The sequence below is a fragment of the Takifugu rubripes genome, chromosome 21 (genome assembly GCF_901000725.2).
Source record: "Takifugu rubripes chromosome 21, fTakRub1.2, whole genome shotgun sequence".
Lineage (NCBI taxonomy): Eukaryota > Metazoa > Chordata > Actinopteri > Tetraodontiformes > Tetraodontidae > Takifugu > Takifugu rubripes.
Genome location: NC_042305.1, coordinates 13,730,403 through 13,748,591, shown reverse-complemented (window position 1 = coordinate 13,748,591; position 18,189 = coordinate 13,730,403). Strand labels below are relative to the sequence as shown.

The following is an 18,189-nucleotide window of genomic DNA, read 5'->3' as shown; positions in this document are numbered from 1 at the left end:
GAAACTGCAGCAGGAAGGGAAAAGAAGCGCGCCATCTCTCTCTTGAACAGCTCCGCTGCGAGAGCACGCGTCATTCTCAGTTTTTATGGTCTTTATATCCAGCTGAGCAGAAATGGCTTTGTCACACTTCAGATATATCAAATGAGATCAATGTCGGCATTTCTGCGGTGCGCCGTTTGATTGCCTCGTGGGCTCCACAACACACCGATGTTATGCATGACTGAGTATTGGATCTGCTACAGCCTCCAGTCAAAGACGGCGCAGTTGTCCTTTGGACCATGGGAATTGGGGTCACCTCAGGCCCAACAGAACCACACTCAGACTCAGGTTCTTGGCAAATGAGGGAAGAAATCACATTGTTTGGATTTAATTATATTCCATTGATTTATTGAACGCCCATTAATAACCATACGGTGCGAGGCGTCACCCCCCCCCCCACCACCACCACCACCACCCTTCTCAACGCTGTCGCCAGCTCGTTCCATTTCATCACAGACTGACATAAGCCTTTCTTTGAAGTTCACGAGCCAAGTTGAGGAATGACAGCAGAACAAACAATGAACAAAACACCCAAAGACAATGAACGCTGTTTGAATATTCAAGCGAGCCACTGTAGGACGGGTAACAGGGTGGAGAGGGGCGGGGGTGGGGGGGGGCTGCTGTTTTGTTGCTGTTGCGTTAAGCCGTGAATGGACCTGCCCGGGACAATAAAGAATTGTGTCTCGTCGGGATAAGAAATTTTGCAATATCAACAATGCTTTACAAATGGTGTGTAATAAGGTTTACTGTGAAATATAAATCCGAGCTTGGAAACCCAGAAAGCGCAGCTTATATTTACCATCTTTCACCGTTTGGCTGGAGTTGCCGTGGAGGACTTTTGATTCATGCTCGTAATTCTGGCCTGATGATTTTTTCCATTGCGGCAATCATTGTGAATATAAACATTTTTTTTTTGGGTTGTTTTTCCTTTAAGATATTCCCTTGTTAACTGGACCAGGCTTACTTTATTAAACACAGCCCTCTGGTGTACCTGCGATTGGCAGTCTGGTATAAATTCCGCAGCTACCCTCCGTGTTCCTGCGTGACAGCCGGTGCAGCTGCCTTATAAAACAATACAAGCAAGGCTGAGGCAATAAGAGGAGAAGAGAATGTGTTCCCCCTGCGGTTTATCTGACAATCTTAAGCTGCGTTCTCATTGCTCAAACTCCTCTGCTGGCAGCAGCAGGAGCACAGAGACTCAGTCATGCTGCAAAACCTTTGTTGTACTGATAGACTGATTAGAAAAGAAAATATTATTCAAGCCAGGCTGTAAGTGCAACATGCGCAGAGGTCATTTTCCTAAATGAGTGGCATTTAAGAGAGACATGTCCATGAATGCATCTTGTACGAAGCTGCACCTGGTCACCAACCTGGTGCAGCATGCTTTTCACGCCATGATGCGATGCCACAGTTAATCTATTTCACTGTATTTACCTGTGCACATCTTACCTGTGTTGTCTTGCATGAGGTTGCAGCGTAGAGTTGCCTTTTCTGGTTCTTTATTTGGTGGAGTACGCTGAGGGTGTGAGCTCCTCCGCCCTATTCCGTTGGCTACACCTGTAGACGCATGTCTTAAAATTCATTTATTCAGCCCCATGATTTATTGATTGTTTTGTAAATTTTAGATGTTCCTGCCTTCAGAATGATAACAGTAAAGTGCCTTCCGATCCTGTTGTTTAGTATTAATGAAAGCTAACCCAGCGCAAACATGCAGCAGTTGGCTGTGAAGTCAATTAGTCATCATTGCTGTTACAGGGCTGACATTAGTCTAGGCAGCCGTGTTTTGATTAGAGATGACAGACGACTCGCTGCGATTGGCCTGCCAGACATTCCTCACCGTTCATCCCATGGGTGAAGCTATTGAAGCTGACTGGAATATGGAGCTAACAGCTGAGGGGGTTTTTTTTGTTGTTTTTTTTTTTTTGCCATCTGCAGAGAAACTGCATATGAATGCGACCGCAATGGCGCGAAAGGCTGCAGGAGTATTTGAACGCCCCGTTAATACGTTATTCCAAAACTGTTTACCACGGCAATAACACCTAAACTACAGGCTTTACTCAGAATGGCCTTTTGTTGTGCTGGATATTTATTGTGCTGGCGTGAGGTGGAGCAGAGCCGGTGGGTGAGTGCATCCAGGGGCTCGTATTGTTCGGAAATCAGTGGCTCTTGTTTGCAGAGCTGGGAGGGTTTGTTAACAATGCTGGGGTTCTTTTTTCCTGTCCCTGAGCGTGTGCCTGCTGGCAAGCGTCCCCTCGCAATTTTTATTTGTCTTTTTGTTTTTTTCTTTATCGATGGTGTGTTTATGGATCGGGTGTAATCAGGCACATTATCGGGTGCCAACGTCCGTGTAGTTTTATATCACGTGTAAACAGGTGGACGGAAGGGTGCGCGGGCACCTTGACTGCAAATGTTGCAGTGCTGCTGTGTGGAAATCTCAAAGCTGAAGGGGTTTACCGCCAGCCTTTCACTCCCCCTCCATTCATGTGACGGTGTGGTGACGGAGAAGGGGGGAGCCGAGGATTAAGGGGGTAGAGGCAGAGCCTTGTTAAAGAAAAAGAAAGGTTTTAAGTGTGTAGATTGGATTAACTTGTTTGGGCTTATTAAGAGGGGAGACACAGCGGCTTGTTAAAAGCACTGCGTGGGGCGTCCCACAGCGAGACGGCAGGGTCACCATTCAATTAGGATGAGGCCCCACCTCCGCTCATTGTGGTGGCTGTCTGCCAGGCTCCTGGAGCATGGCTGGGGCTGCACCGGGAGGGGCCCCCTTTTTACTGCTATTAGACGGGGAAGCCTGATTTGTTTTCCCGTAAAAATATTAGATATCACTATTTCACACAAATGCTAATGTAAATAGAAAGTTTATAATAGGACCCACTGAGTTATACTGTGGTTGCAGCCACCTGACAACCGCTTTGTTGAGCTCATATTTCCAGTAATGTTCATCCTCAGTTCTGAGGTGCAATTAGTCGCCCAGTTCCATCTACTCGCTCAGTGGAATATTCCGCTATGTTTTCTGCATGTCACGTCAATGGGAAGGGTGAAGTTATTATTACCGTTATAATTTCTGAACCCATCGCGGCAACATATCTGAACGCAGAACTTGTTTACCTTTGCTCGGCGCAGCCTCTGTGCTGCGTGATGAATATTAAACGGGTTTGAAAATACTGGCCCCCGACTAAAAACTACTTACGCCACACTTGTTAGTCTGGCCTTGCCTCAAGTTCTTCCTCTATTGAGCTTTGTGTTAGTTAGAAATTAATTTGCCGGGAAACTGCACGCAAAGCATTCCTCCCCTCGCTGTGGCTTTTGACAAATCAGGGTGGCATTTTTCACGTGTATTTATTCGCATTAAACGTCGGCTCGGAATGCAATTCTGAAGCCACTTAGTTTTCACTCTAGCAACAGCAGACAGGGACGAATTCTTTTTGAAACACAAGCAGAACATTTCACTTTTTTTCCCCTGTGAATGAGCAAACATTCAGCGGCTGTCATATTTTGACACCAGACACCGTTAAGACTTCCATCCTGTCCGTATCGTTTGGAGGTTGAAGTCCCACTTATCATCTGCCCGACGCCGTTATTCACATGAGACATGTGCAGCTGAAAATGCACACATGCACTCAGTGTATTCACCCATGACCACCCAGCTACTGCCTGCATGCGCTTGGCAGGATGCTTATCTGGACGGACAGCTTTGGGTGCAGGGAGCCATCTCCTCTGATCTCCACTGCAGTTTAAGAACCTTTTAACTTCGAAATAGCCCTCTGCCAAGTCCAACGCCTCTTGATTCTGGCTTACTCCCTCATCTCGTGGGACCGGTCTTCCGCCCCCATCGCAAAACCCCCGCAGCAGCGTTAGCAGAACGGGAAAGAGCCGATAGACATCCTGGCTTATGAGATATCCCTGTGTTAGTGTAATAGGAGACCAGTGAGTGGGTTGGATATGCGAGTGGAGTGCAGGTTCTCTGTGTGGTGTGTTGGCCCGTTTGATGCGTGTGTGTCACACACATCCCACTGCAACTTTGCAGGGATTGACCAGGGCATGGCGAGCTGTTTTAGGGCAGCTGCGTGATGGGTCACAGGGTTTCGCTTTGGGGATAATTTCCTGCCACTGACAGACATCTGCTAAGTAGCACAATAACCTAATGGGAGGAGATTAGAGGAAAGGGGACATGACACAGGAGCCAAAGACTTGCTCCTTCTGCTTTGCTCTTAAAGGCAATAATAGAGGAAAATTGGTTCTTGAAATTGAATGGGGGGGTGGGCGCAGGTCTCTTTCAGCAAAGTATAAAGCCTCAGAATACATTTTGTGAGCGGCAAATGGAGAAAAATGGAGGGTAGTTACACGATTGTCTTTTATTTCAGAGAGGCAAATTCTGTGGAGGTATCCCCCACTAAGACTGGCTTTTAGTCCCAATCTGCACCATGTGTCCCTTTTCCTCTCTTTCAGTGACTGTCTTTTAACAAATGGGCTGTGAAGATGGGCCCGTTGTGAAATTAGTATCGTCGCACAGAGAACACAGAGAAAGGATTATGTGAATAGCCAGTAATGAGCTGAAAGTGCCAGTGTGTTCGGGCCAGGCCTGCCTGCGCGCGAGAGGAAATGGCACCGCGGGCGACCTTTTTTTTCCCTCTCGAGCACCTGGCGAGAAATAGAGTGGGCACTCTCTCTCCCATCTGCAAAATGTGGGTGTATGTGCGAGCGAGAGAGCGCCGCTCAATTAGGAAATTCAGCCAGCAGAGATTTCATTTGGTCGCATCCATTAGAGAGACGCAGGATCCATCGTCTTCATGTTTCTGACTTGAGTTTTTCTGCCTTCCATCAGAACCACGCTTGCTATTCATTATCACGATCCAAGGTCATATTAAAGGAAAACACAGGATGAACCGCTTGCAGAATTTTCTGGAACACCTGTGGACGTAAAAACAAATCTAAAATCAGATTTTTATAATTCCGTAAGACAGGAATCACGGCTTGGAACTCTCAAACGTATTCAGCACCGCTGTTTAAAGAAACTTTTTAACAGAACCATTTCCCTGTTTGATAAACCTCCTAAGGGACATTTGGTCAATAGGAGATGCTGGTTGGCTTTAATGCTCGAAGCGGTTCCATGGTGGTGCATTTTTCACCTCTGGTTTCGCTTTATTCCATAAATGACTGCGCTCATGAGCCGGCAATTTATGACCCGCCATTAATTTATCAAGTAATCATTCTAATAGCTTTCTTTCATATTAAAATTATAATCTATACAACTCAGTAATGGACTGATGGCAGGTGACTAAATGTTCATTTAGTGATTCGCTTGGAAAATAAATAACAGGGGACGAGGCTGCGACAGGCTCGTGACGAATCATTTTTCAATAATCTGCCAGGCATGACGAAAGGAGACGCAGCCGCTGACAGCGTAGATGAAATATTTGCCTCTGTTCTCTGTTTTAATATGGGGGAGACTAGCCCAGATGGAAACGATAGCATTTTCTCATACAGCATACTTGGTGCTCAGAAGAAAAGCACGGCTGAGCTTCTGCGGCCTGGTGGCAACAGCACATCTTTGTGGCATCTAAAGAATAATTACAAAAGTGAAGCAAAATACGGATCGACTCTTGTCTTTATTGGATAAAAATGCTGTTTTTGGACCTGAATGATTTTCTCCTCTGGCATATAATCTAAGTAGAAGGCTTTGTAATCAGTCATCGTTGTGCCATGTGTCACCACTGTGTTGCTGATTAATGATAGCCTCCGTGTTATTTGATTATTGAGGGTCCGTCTGGCTTCTTGTGTTTTATATATATAAATATATACATACGCACGCGCACATACAACTGGGTCCTGTGTTTCTGCTGATGTGACTGACTTTCTGAGGGGAAACGGCCTCCCTGTACCCGAGTGAAGGTGGCTGTGTGGAAAACAGAGTGTAGCTGGAGATTTATGGCCTGGAGGGAGATTGATTAGTGCCGTCACGAGCCCTGATGTACGGTTGGCAGTCTCCCCTTTCCCAACTCATCACATTTGGTCACACACACTCACATGCAACCATACGGTTCACCACACAACCACACATACACCCAGACACGGCTCTGTCCTGCAGGCCTCTGCTGACTCCCTCCAGAGCTGTTGCATGTTAACTTGTCGCAGACAGACTGCTGTTTTCTCAGCATTACCATTTTTTTTTTCTCCATCCATAGATAACACCATCAATCAACCCCCCCCCCAACAAACTCACAAACACACTGGCCTGGAAGGAATGTGCGTGAGCATTGCTACATTCTGTGTTGGCCTGTGTGTTTGTTTTGAGGACAGTTTCATTGTCAGGAGATGCAGTTGAATGGTTGCGTGGACGTGCTGTTTGACGCTGCAGAGTGACTAGTCTGGACTCTGCTCTGAACCCGTGTCGACCGTGCTGCTCCAGTGCAGGTGTGTGTTTATCATTCAGCCCGCAGAGCCGAGAGGCAGGCAGCTGTAGCCGTGCCTTCCAAATTAAATCCTGGGTGAGAAACCGAGCCAGCGCCAGAGCTCCCACAGTCTCGCCGGACTGGGCCGCGAAGCTCCGACCGCAGTTTGTCCTTCTCAGCTCATCTGATGTTCCTCTCTTTCTCTTTCCTGCTGCAGGTTGGCCGTAGAACTGCCTCGGCTGTAGTACTGTGCCCACCCCGTCATGCTGGCCTGTCTGCAGAGGAGGCAGAATCCTCCACCCCAACACCCGGTGTGCGCCACGAAGACCCTGGAGCCGCCGCAAACCCTCAGACGGAAATGTGAGTTAACAAACCCACGGCAAGCGATTCAGCTTGAGAAAAGCTTCTTTTGTCAATGATCTTTAAGCTAATAGCTACGGTGAATACTAAATGCGACCTGCACTGTGAATAAATGGGGAAAAAGGTTTTCCGGGTGTTGTCGAACAGCGTTGCCTCGTTGCTCTGAGGAATTTTAAACAGTTTAATTTGCTCTGCACTTAGCCCTTGGATTGCGGCGTTGTTTGGCTACTTATTGAGAGATGGCTGTTTTGCTGTGCTGATTGTGCAGTCGTGGCAACGGGGGCCGAGCAGACAGTGTTTAACGTGCCTCACTGGCCCCGGGTGACCCTGAGGGTCTGTAAACATTTACAGTGTCTGGCCCTGGCAGTGCTGGTCGCCTGTAAAGCATGACAGCTGCTCTGTTTGCTATCTGAGCACCACCCTCTGTCCACTCACAAAATGGTGCAAAGGGACAGAGATGAGCCCTGTTCTCCAAAAAAAGACACGTGAGAAAAACCAGATCCAACCAGTTTGGGATTAGAGGGCTGGGACAGTCAGGTAGCTTGAAGGTGAATTTCTCCCTAATATTGTTAAAGCTTCGGGGTAAACCCTTTACATCTGCTGACAAGAGGAAAGGTCTCTTCTCCTTATTGGACACTCCCTGAGTCTTTACTAACCTTTGTTTGTATGGAAGACCAGCCCAAGCCGATTAAAAGGGCTAGCGTATGCAGAGAAGAGGAGAACTAACCTTCAAGTTCTTCTACCTCAGCTTAGAGAGGCTTAGCGAGGAGAGAAGCTTCCATGCTTCTTCATCAGTGCAGCATTGTATCCACCCTGCAACCACTCCAGGGAAAGGCTTGAAAGAGACACTGATTGGCTGAGAGAGGAACTGAAGCGGCGCCTGTGTTGCGATGAGTTTAGTACTCATCGGCCAATTAGCTGCTTCTCAACTAAACATCACTGTATGGTCACCTTCCGTCGAGGAGAGTCACAGGCAGAGGGGTGGTGTTTGCGTCCTCTGGCCTCAGTCTTTTGTTTGTTTGTCCATATCTTATGGAATTTTATGGGTGTGTGTGAATAAGAGAGCGAGGGAGGGCTCAACAGAGCCGTGGGCGCATTTAGACGGGGCAGCTCCTCCGTTGAGTGGGGATAAACTAGGCCCTCTAATGAGGTTTCGAAAAGAGGTGAAGTGAAAAAAGGACAAAGAGGAGCTGCACAAAATAGAATTAGTGAAGGAAAAGACCGAAAGGAAAGGAGGGAAATGGAGGGAGTCCTCAACAGTCGTCTTAATCGATTCCCTCTTTCCAATTTCATAGGATTAACCCACTTCCTCTCGGGGTCCGTTATTGAGGAGCAGCCAGTGGGAGTCGGGACTCAAATCAATAGAGAAAAAGAACAGTCTCCCTCCTGCCTCCACCCTTACTGACCCTCTCTGTGTCTCCCCCTCTCCTTCTCCACCTGTTAAATCCTTTGATTGAAAGACTACCACAGCGACTGACTTGAGGTTCATAATGAGGATGTTTGAACATAATAGCCCCCTTTCTGTCCTCGTGGGGGGGATGGGGGGTGTAGGCAAGTGTTGGATTTCCACCACTGCGCGGCTCTTGGCCTCAATAAGGCGATTGTTCGTCTGGGCCCGGAAGGGGTGCAAAAAGGCAGACCGGGGCTGGCTGCAGAAGTGGGCACGCTCAGGTTGCCATGCCGAGCGCGCGGGGCTTCGTGATTGATTGTCCACAGCCCAGCTTGTGCCAGCATAGAGGAAGTTTGAGGTTAAGGTGACCTGGTCTCTTAGGAGGAGGAGGGTGAGTGCTGGAACACCCCCCCCCACCCACACACACACACACGCACACACACACACACACACACACACACTAAATGGACAGGAGAGAGCTTACCTGTGAGGCAGAGGTGAACTGGCACATGTACATTTGTTGTTTTTTTTCTGTGCGTGTGTGTGTGTGTGTATGCGCCGCGAGGGCTAGAAGTAGTGGAGATGAGGGGGGGTTTTTTTTAGGAAAAAAGCCTGCATGCAGACGAAGAGTGGCTGCACAGTTCATTGATGCGACTCCCATTAAAAATCCTTCATACCCTCAATAAAAAAGGACTTAACTGCCTCCACCATCAGCTGGAAGCATTCAGATTGGCTGGCCAGACAATCAATTTCCCCCAAGCGCACACAGCTTAGCGAGAGAAACGGGAGGCGGAGAGCGGGATGTTTCCATTATCACAGCCCGCTCTGTGTCTGGACTCGCGTGGAGGGGGGAAAGGCGTGTGTTTATGTGTTGGGGGGGGGGGGGAGCACTCTAAAGCAGAGAGTACAGGGGAGAAAGGAAGGAGCAGCAGAGGGAGGTGGAAAAAGCCAGATGAGTCGAGAAGAGAGGAGGCGAAGCGAAGAGGGAGATGGAGGGGCATGCTTTTCAAAAAGCCATTGACCGCCTGCCCTTAAAAATATCATATTGGATTAGCCTCACAGAGACGGCCTTTTGATATTTTTTCTTTGGCCGTAGTAATAAAAGGAGCGCGGAGCGTTACTTGAATTATAAATCATAGGCACTTGCTTTCACTGCGCCCAAATTCCTCACATATGTGGCTGCACTCTTCAGTGCCAGCCCCTGTCATTTTTAATTAAATCCCCCCTTATGGGTGACATTTGTAGCGTGCCCCCCCCCCACCTCCTTCGCGCTCCCCTCCATGTCTCTCTACCACTGCCCTAGATGGAGACATGAAAGGCAGAGACGGCAGCGGAGCCAGAGCCTCTCATTGTGTCGTGCCCCAGAGAGAGGGCACCCATCCAGACAGATGAGACGGAGAGACCCTGCGAGAGGAGAGGGGTGAATGGACGCCACTGACCCTGGCCAATCTCAGCCAGCAGTCGCCTCTCTCGCCGCCATCCCTCTCCCTGAGCATCATCCTCCATTTTGGATTTGGAGGTCCAGGGATCAGGGGTGAATGTCCAGCTCCGGTGCATGGGAGAGATGGAGGTGTGCCAGGCTGCTGATAAGTAACACTGAGATGGCTATTCAGAAGCATGAGCCCCCACCCCCACCCCGCACACACCCGCCTCCACGAAAAATGCCTCCACCCAGGCCCAGACAGCAATTATTCAGCCACATGTCAGCACAAGAATAACAGATCCAGAAGCCCTCAGTTGACCAGCTGAATATTTCTGGCTGCTATATTTTGGTTCTGGACCTGGAACAAAAATGGTGAACGACGGATACACACCTCCTTCTGATTACATTACAATTACTGAGCAAATGATCATTACTAACCGAAAAAACTAAAACTGTTTTAAGATGAACTCAGAAGACCAGTTTGCTGCCATAAGTACACACACTCATAGTCAAGCACGCCCGCAGCCACAACTCCTCCTGACACCACCCAGAAGGCCCGAGGTGCCAATCAGCAAGGTGTAAATGGAAAAGCTCCCTGAAGGTCTGATATTCGGGGGTCATGCTTGGTCAGGGCAGGTTTAGCCCTGGTCCTGCTTGAATGACGGAGACAACCTGTCCGTGTCGCACACAGCCTCAGGACATGACAGGGCGGCTCACCTGGGGATTGTAGTTTTCCTAATAGCCTTGTCCCTCTGTGGCCGAGCTGCCACAGCCATTAGCTTGCTTTGCTCTCAGCAGCTTCTCTTCCTGAGCCACACCTCCAGGGAAGGGGAATAGGCTCAGGTAATGATCTCCAGTTACCTCCTGTCTGCTGACGTTGTGAGAGACACAACAACGGAATTAACTGGCCCTATCTGATTGCAGCATGCTAACCTGACGCCTGTTATGAGGAACATTTTATGTTGAATATTAAAATATGGTCTGGAACGCCAGTGGGAATAACAACCAGTGTCCCTATATACCTTATAACTGAAGGGGGGGGGGGGGCTGATCACACCTTTATCCACTAAATGAACAAACCTCTTGTACCCATAGAAGAAACTCTTGTAGTTTGGAGTTCCATAATAGGCCACAGAGAAGCGGAGGTTGCAAGACCTTTTTATTTAAAGTTAAAGTTGCCTCTCATGTGTTCTCAATTCCCTGGTTTGCACAACTGCACATGGTACAGTGTTCACAATTTCAACCTATGGCTGTACTGCAGTATCCGAGGCATTAGTGGAGTTGCCTGTGTGAAATGTGTGTTTTATTCTGTCCTCGTGCACGCCGCAGGTTCTCTTGGCATATCAGCTCTGGCACACGTACGATCATTTCCGTCTGGCAGTATATAACACACCTATGCCTTCCCCCCCCTTCTGCTGGGCGAGGAGGTCTTACTGTCTCAGGAGGGGTTCTCCAGGGAGAGCGACTCTGCTTTAGTTTTGGTCACAGTGGGATTTGGGTTGGAAAAAGTATCCTTGGATCCAAAGTCTCTTGGCATTTGGGCTTTCCAGGTGGAAGGCACTGACGTCCCCTGTCTTTGCACGCCAAATAGTGGGGGCGAGTGGGAGGACACAAGCGATACCGCTAGTGAGCATCCAGACAGGAAATGACCAGCAGCCTGGTCCATCCTTGATATGAGCAAAGCAGAGACTCAGCTCAGCGCCCAACTCTGTGCAGTTGGAAATCCTGTTTTTATTTTCCTTTTAAATGAAACTCTGTATAGTATTAAATCTATATTCAGAAAGCGGCACGTTAGAATAGGTTCTAAGGTCTGAAACGTGTTTACATATACGGTACTTTATCTAAGCTGTTGTTTGGAGTCACTAACATTTAACATACATGTGGAAATAAATCAAGACCGGAACATTAGAAGAGCCTGCGTGGTTGTCTGATCCAGTCATGAACTCACATTAAATGTACCGTCCACGCAGCAGAGGCTGGCATAAAGGTCACACTTGTCTGGTGTCCCTTGTTTAAAGTTTAACTGGATTAATTGGCCGTGGTCGGCGATCTGCCCTACAGCGAGGATGCCACACACCTCACCCAACGTGAACCCATTTCAGTTTCATGCACCTACATGGTTTTTTTTTAATTATTTTGATTTCTCTTCTTTTATCACTGCTTCTGTAAGGGCGTTAACATTCCATTTAACTTTTATAGACACACACATACATATACAAGCATTTTTATTATTTATTATTAGTTTTGTTATTGCAAGATGTATGAATAATTGGAGGGAAGGACGCCCAATTCAACAATTATTAAACTCTACAGCTGTTGCCGACTGATTCTGCTGTAATTATTGAATGAAATGAGTTGATTGGAATAACAATGGTTTTTGTCCAAATCAAATTAATTCTGGCATTTGTTTCGCACATTACAAGACATTTTCATCATTAGGAAGAAATAAATTAAAAGAAAAACACATCAGTATAAAACAAGTTCTCCTAATCACAGTCTGGACTGAATTTTTATGTCCTGCGAATCTTGTTGTGACCAAAACGTGCGTGGTTGCCTCGCGCCTGTCTCCTTCTGACGCTTAAAAGGGAGGTGATGCTCCAAAAAGGGCACAGCAGGCAGTAAAACACTGGATCTTCACATTCCACTGTTCTGAAATGACATCCAAGTTGTTGTTTTTAAATAAAATGCAGAAATTTCACGAAGATAAAACACCTTTTCTGAGTTTAATTGATGGTCCGAGCTGAGGATTTTGAGCTCCAAGCCATACTTCAAGGATTGAACGTACAGCTGCTGTTAAAAGCAGCCCCACAATCCCATCAGCATTAAAACTTGAGGAATCTTTTTCTTCTTGCTGAAAATGTATCCATTTGTATCTGTTCTCCTCTTGGCATGTGTACTGCAGCTGAGTGCCTTGTTGTCTGCGCGCTGTTAAATATTAATTGGGAATCAGTGGAGGACTTGTCTCCTAAATGATACAACAGAAGGGCCCAGGCTTGCCTGAGGCAGCCTGCAGGCGCCTTTCTTCTTCCATTTACCTGCAGGCCTGCGCACCAGCACTTCCTCCAGTCTGACAGGCCTGCCCAGATGCCTGCAGCCTCCCTGCTTCTCTCTTCCTCCATCTCGGCACTTTTTCCCTATCGCTGCGTGCACTTACAATCCCTACCTCTGGGGTCCTTTACTCCAAACCTGTGTGTGCAAGTGTGTGTATTTGTGTGTGTTGGTGTCGCTGTGTCCTGTTGAGCTTGTGCAACGACGGTGAAGGCTCCATGCTCTGGGCTGTACATGTGGCCCTTTGAGAAAATAATGTCAAAGCGTGGCATCTTCTGCTGAAGACAGGACAGGGAGGGCAGGACATGAATCTTTCATGTCAGGGTTTTCATTTGTTGTACCTCTGCTTATTCCTGTGCCCCGTGCCACTCCCCGCTCTCCCTGCTAATCTGTGTTTCTTCCCCTCGATGCTTTCCACATAACTGGCTTCGTGGCTTGTGTTCCTTCCTTGCATGAGCCTCCCTTTGTTCGCCTCTATCAGCCGTGTCATCTGGAGAGATGCGCTGAGACAAAACAACTGGCACCAGTTGCTTTTCACCACATCGGCGAGCTCTGACTTCCCTCGATGGTCCCTTGCTGATCTCAGAACATTTGGCTTCGGATTTGCTTTGGAAAACAAAGCAACACGTTTTTGAGTCTGTATCACACGAACTGGAGGGAAAACTGCCCCTGAGGTTTCAGCGAGGGTGAACAACACGCTGAGGAGGCAGCAGAGAGGCAGCAGGGCTATAACTGGAGGAGAGAAGGGGTTAATTTGATGCCATAGGAATGAGTTCACGGGCTCACGAGCACAGGCCTAATCACACATGACAATATCGGCTGGTGTGCCAGTCGCAGCACATAACCAGCTCGCTGCCTCTGCTGACTCCGGGTATTTTGCTGATAAAGCTCTGCTTTCTAGACCATGCTGTATGCACAATGAGGGTGGGAGGCAGGCCTGAGGGCTGCTTCAGCACAGGCGGGCTGTGCACTGGGGGCTACATCCTTGCATCTATACAGAGCCATGCATACCACTAAACCCTTTGGCCAGACTTTATTATTAAACTGGGGGGCAGTTTTGTGATGAATATAGTCATTTTTTCCCATTTATAATCCATTATGTTTCCCATCAGGAGAATTAATTATTCCCACCGGAGAGTGGCTGACAGAACTTACTGAAATGAGGTCGCAGCTGTGTCAACAGTGTGCAAAATTCAGGTTGCTGGTTTTCTGTTGCAATGCTTTTTGCGTCATGGGAACAAACATCAAATCTGTCCTTTTTTGTTTATGCGAGGCAGCGCAAAGTCCGAGTTATGCACGTTGCCCCAGTTTTTTTGTGTTTGTTTGACGCACAGGCGTCTGACAAAAAGCTTGACATGGCTGTGGCTGCCATGCATTCCTTTGTGGTGAGGATATAAAGGAGGTCATCAGCCACCAACCGGTGTTTATACAGGACAGCCAGCACGACCATCAGCAGCCGACATAGATGAGATCTTAGACAGGGTGATCTTATGCGCCTCATGTTCTTCATACCTTACATGCCAGGCAGAGATGCAAAGTCTATCAGGTGTCCCCGTAAATATCCTCATCTTTCCACTTTCTTTGTGTTTTGCCCAGCTTCGTGGTGATAATGATGTTTTTAATTCCAGAGAGAGGCGGTAGATGTGCTGCGGTGGTGCCAGCGGTGTTAATGGGGCAAGAATGCAGGACAAGTGCTTTCCCACGCTGTTCGTTTTCCTCTGTCGGCCGCGATTGAGACGAGGCTGTGGGCCGGCGAGGCTGCGCTAATGCAGCCAGAGTGCAGACAAATGGAAAGTGACACTTGTGTGTGTAGAATGGTATTTGTGGTGACGCTTTGACTACAGATAATAAAGTGTTCGCCCTGAGGTGATTTCGCCCTGCAAGCGCCCCAGATGAAACTCACTTACTGAGAGGAGGAGAGGGAGGAGACGGAGAGGGAGGCTGGAGAGACAGATGAAGGAGAAGAGGAGACAGAGCGATGTGGGGAGGAGGTGCAGAGGATGAAAAAGAGGGAAGATCAGGGGTAATTTCAGTGCAGGGAGAGGGAGTTCCAGCCCTCGCATTTGTCTTATTCAGCTTGTGTTTTCACAGGAATGCAACAGAAATTGTGTTTAATCGATGCTATTCAGAGTTCCTCATTTTGACATTTCATCATTATCGATGTTGGAGCTAATAAAACGAAAGGACATCGGGTTTCACTGGCAACCGAAATGCTTAAAATAAGTGTTGCACGATGATGTGCACAGGAGCCTCAGCACCTGGCTCTGCATCCTGTAAAGGCTACATTATAACGGCAACAGTCGTAACAGCAACAGGCTAATTAATTTTCATGAGGGAACCAGTAAAAAGAAGATATAAAGTGTAGCAAAATGTAAACATGGCAGTGTCTTGTTGATGCAATAATTCATTTTTTTGTGGGCAAACCAAATTCGGATTTGATTTTGTGATTGCACAGCCTCAAGTTAAAGTGGAGAAATTTAATCAGCTCAGGATTTGGACAAACATCTGTTGTGGAAGGAGTCCTTCGCCACCCTGGCATCCACTGATTTGAGGGCAGCGTGTCGCACCAAAGTACTCACCATAAACACATAACAGCAACAAATTATTGGCTTGCGTTTGCTAATTTCTTGTGTAACCAGTGGGAGCAGTGTACCAGTGGAATTGTTCCCACAGTAGTGGCTCAGCAGGGTGGCTGAAGGAGCCAGAAAAGGGCTCAGAGGGGCCTCTTCAAACATAAACGGTGCTGCCCTCCAAGCAAGAACGTGAGATTCCACACATGATGAGGACGTGCAGACAAAAAGTTTTCATCCCCGAGTTTTTATCTGGACCATCAAATGCACAGCTGAGCATCCTCTGTTGCCCTCGGCGCCGCCTCTTCACCGTCTCGCAGTGGAATGTTTAAGGAGGCGCAGCTTGGCTCCTTGTTTTGGTGTTTTCAATCTGCTTGAGGAGGAACTAGATTAAATCTTAGACGAGATTAGGTTTAATCAAATGAAAGATTAGACTTCTGGCTATCCATTTTAACAATTTGAATGGATTTTCAACATTGTGCAATCTCAGCAAACCCGCGCCAGAACCGGATGTGGATCGCTCAGCTGTTCGGGATGTATGTTGGCAGGTTGGAAACCCAGTGCACAGCGGCAGTTTGGTGGTCGGGAATCTGAACAATGATCTGCTTGGATCCACCAATTCTAAAAGGGAGGCAAAATAAAATAGAACAGGCCGACTTTTAGAAAAGTTAATGTGAGCAGTTTGGAGGTTTGCTGAAGGAGAATACGTGTTCTTTCCAGTGTCTTCCAGCGCACGCTTGTTTGATGATTGTGATGACAGAAGCAGTCATGAATTCGCACAGTTCAATCTTCTGAGAAATCATGGTGGTTTGATTTTTATCTGTGCAATTATAGATAGCCGAGGCCTAACAAATAATTGCCTTGATTTCTCTCTCTCTTGCTCTCCCACTATGTTGCAAAGATAAATCAACCTTGAGGTGAACGGAGGGAGATGAGTGTTCCTAAAAATGGCTTTTCAGATATCAAGGAAGCAGCAGGGTTGCTGTTCTCCTAACAGGCACTTGAATTGATTAGTGCTCTGGTTGAGGGCATATTCAACATGTCTTCCCCCCCTGCAAGGCTGCTCTACCCTGTTGATCGCTGGCTTACACATCTGCTTCCTCTGCTCCCTCTCTCCTCAGGAAGCTCCTGTGGGGCACTGGGGCTTTGATTGACTGGCGGACCTGTCCACAGGATGCCTCTATTATTATCATCTCTACCTCTGCACGGGGTGGGGGGGGGGCTGTGTCCAGGGGGTAGTGCCGAGAGCTCCCGCTTTGTGCGGCCGATAGTCAATTAGAGGCAGCGCACTGCCGGAGACGAGTGGGATGCAGGGTTAATTGCAGAGGACCAAACAGCTGGCTCTATCAGGGCCCATTGTGTTTGCAGCAGTTGTCACGGCAATTGAGGCCTGACTGTAATCGCTGACTAATCAGCCTTGTGCCAGATGACACTTCCATTAGCACAAGGCAGGTATTGTTCAGGATGCAGAGCTGCCTTCGGCTCGTTCTCGCCAGCCCGCCGCCATGCAGATGCTAACACAGGAGACGATGGCGTCGTTTCTGATCCTATCTGCTGTAAGGCTGCAGGTCAAGGGCTTGTCCAGGGAACAATGCTGCTCAGTCTGCCCTTTCCAGAGCGCCACGCATGTGAGAGGTCAAACATCAAGACGGTGGACTGTAACTTGCATTAGCTGCCGATTGGGACTTCAGTATAATAAGGGTCAGGGGTCCATTAGGGTGGAACAAATCGATTGTTTTGTTAGAGTAACGATGGACAAAATGAAAGCTCCCAAAATTGTTTCCATTCATCTCCCTGGTTGTCTTTCTGCTCCTGTTATCTCCCCGATGTAACTTCATCCAAGGCTCTGTTTGTCTGACTAAAGTGCACTCATTCTTCAGTGGAAATTTAATTGCAGTTCTTTAAGCACACGTTTTCCCCCCTCAGCTCACCGGGGGATGCGGTCAGAGGAGATCAAAGTGTGTGGGAAATGGTAAATTGGGATGCAGCCTGGTGCAAGGGAGCCCATGCCAAGAGCTTTTTGATGTATGGGGGGGGCTTTTTTAACTAATAAGACTTCCAGAACCTGTTCGTAATTTCAGAACAGTAGCAGCCTGGAACATTTCAGGTAGTTCTCAGACCTTTTTTCTCTTCTTGTTCATTTAAACCTCTAATTAAAATGCAAAGCGTTCGCATGGTCCTCTGGATGTGGTTGGTGCACACTCGCACAGCCTCTGACTCCCTATCTCCTCTCCCTTTTTCATCACTCCCCCAACACCCCACCCTCCTCCACCGCGCCTCACCTAACTCCCTGCTCTCATACTCGCTCTGGCTGCCTTTGCTTCTTGTGATCAACACAATTTGACCTCTCACTTGGAAGAAGTGCACAGAATTTAATGGATTTTTTACAGTCTAATCTAACCAGTTCCCTCTTTATTGCTGTTTTGTACCCAGTGGACCTCATCTTTACCACCCTGACGCCGCCACCGCCACCTCTCTTCCACCTCCACTCTCACACCAAGAAAATTAGTTCATCAGAATTCAAAATGCACTGCTGGCTAATTAAAGGAGTGTTAATTGAGTGTTCAGAATCGGGCACCCCCTTTACCAAACTCACACAGCTACACACGCGCGTGCATAATACGCAGAAACGCACATGCAATCACAGCGACAGCACGGGGTACACCAAGGACGTTGCGCTTGGGGAGTTTCATGCCAATCAAAAATGGAGAGAAAAGAGAGTGCCCATCCTCCCAGTGAAATGGGATTTTCAAGATCATATCTTGGCCTAGTGCGGCTCAGTCTGCCGCTGCTATCGAAAGCCTCGCTATCTCTTTTTGACCGCTGGAGAGTATAACTCCGCGCAGATAGCTCCCCTCACTGTGTGCCTTGTGCTAATGAGGGGTGGCATTTAGAGATGTGCTGCTCTGACACATGGGCATTGTGTGCCAGGCACTGGGTGATTAAGGACGAAGGTCAGCCCATTAA

General features: G+C 47.9%; 1 protein-coding gene across 3 annotated transcripts in view; it reads left to right on the top strand.

Moving 5' to 3' along the window:
- Window positions 1-18,189, top strand: part of fam222aa (family with sequence similarity 222 member Aa) — a 39,486-nt gene that overhangs the window by 14,630 nt on the left and 6,667 nt on the right. The window contains exons 1-2 of one of the 3 annotated variants that reach the window (XM_011615754.2): window positions 6,321-6,453; window positions 6,649-6,791. In XM_011615754.2, coding sequence (XP_011614056.1) covers window positions 6,695-6,791 — 97 coding nt within the window. In that variant the 5' untranslated portion in view covers window positions 6,321-6,453; window positions 6,649-6,694. Of the gene's footprint in view, window positions 1-6,320; window positions 6,528-6,648; window positions 6,792-18,189 lie in introns of those variants that run through there. The other 2 variants (XM_029829497.1, XM_003974912.3) reach the window with 2 other exon arrangements.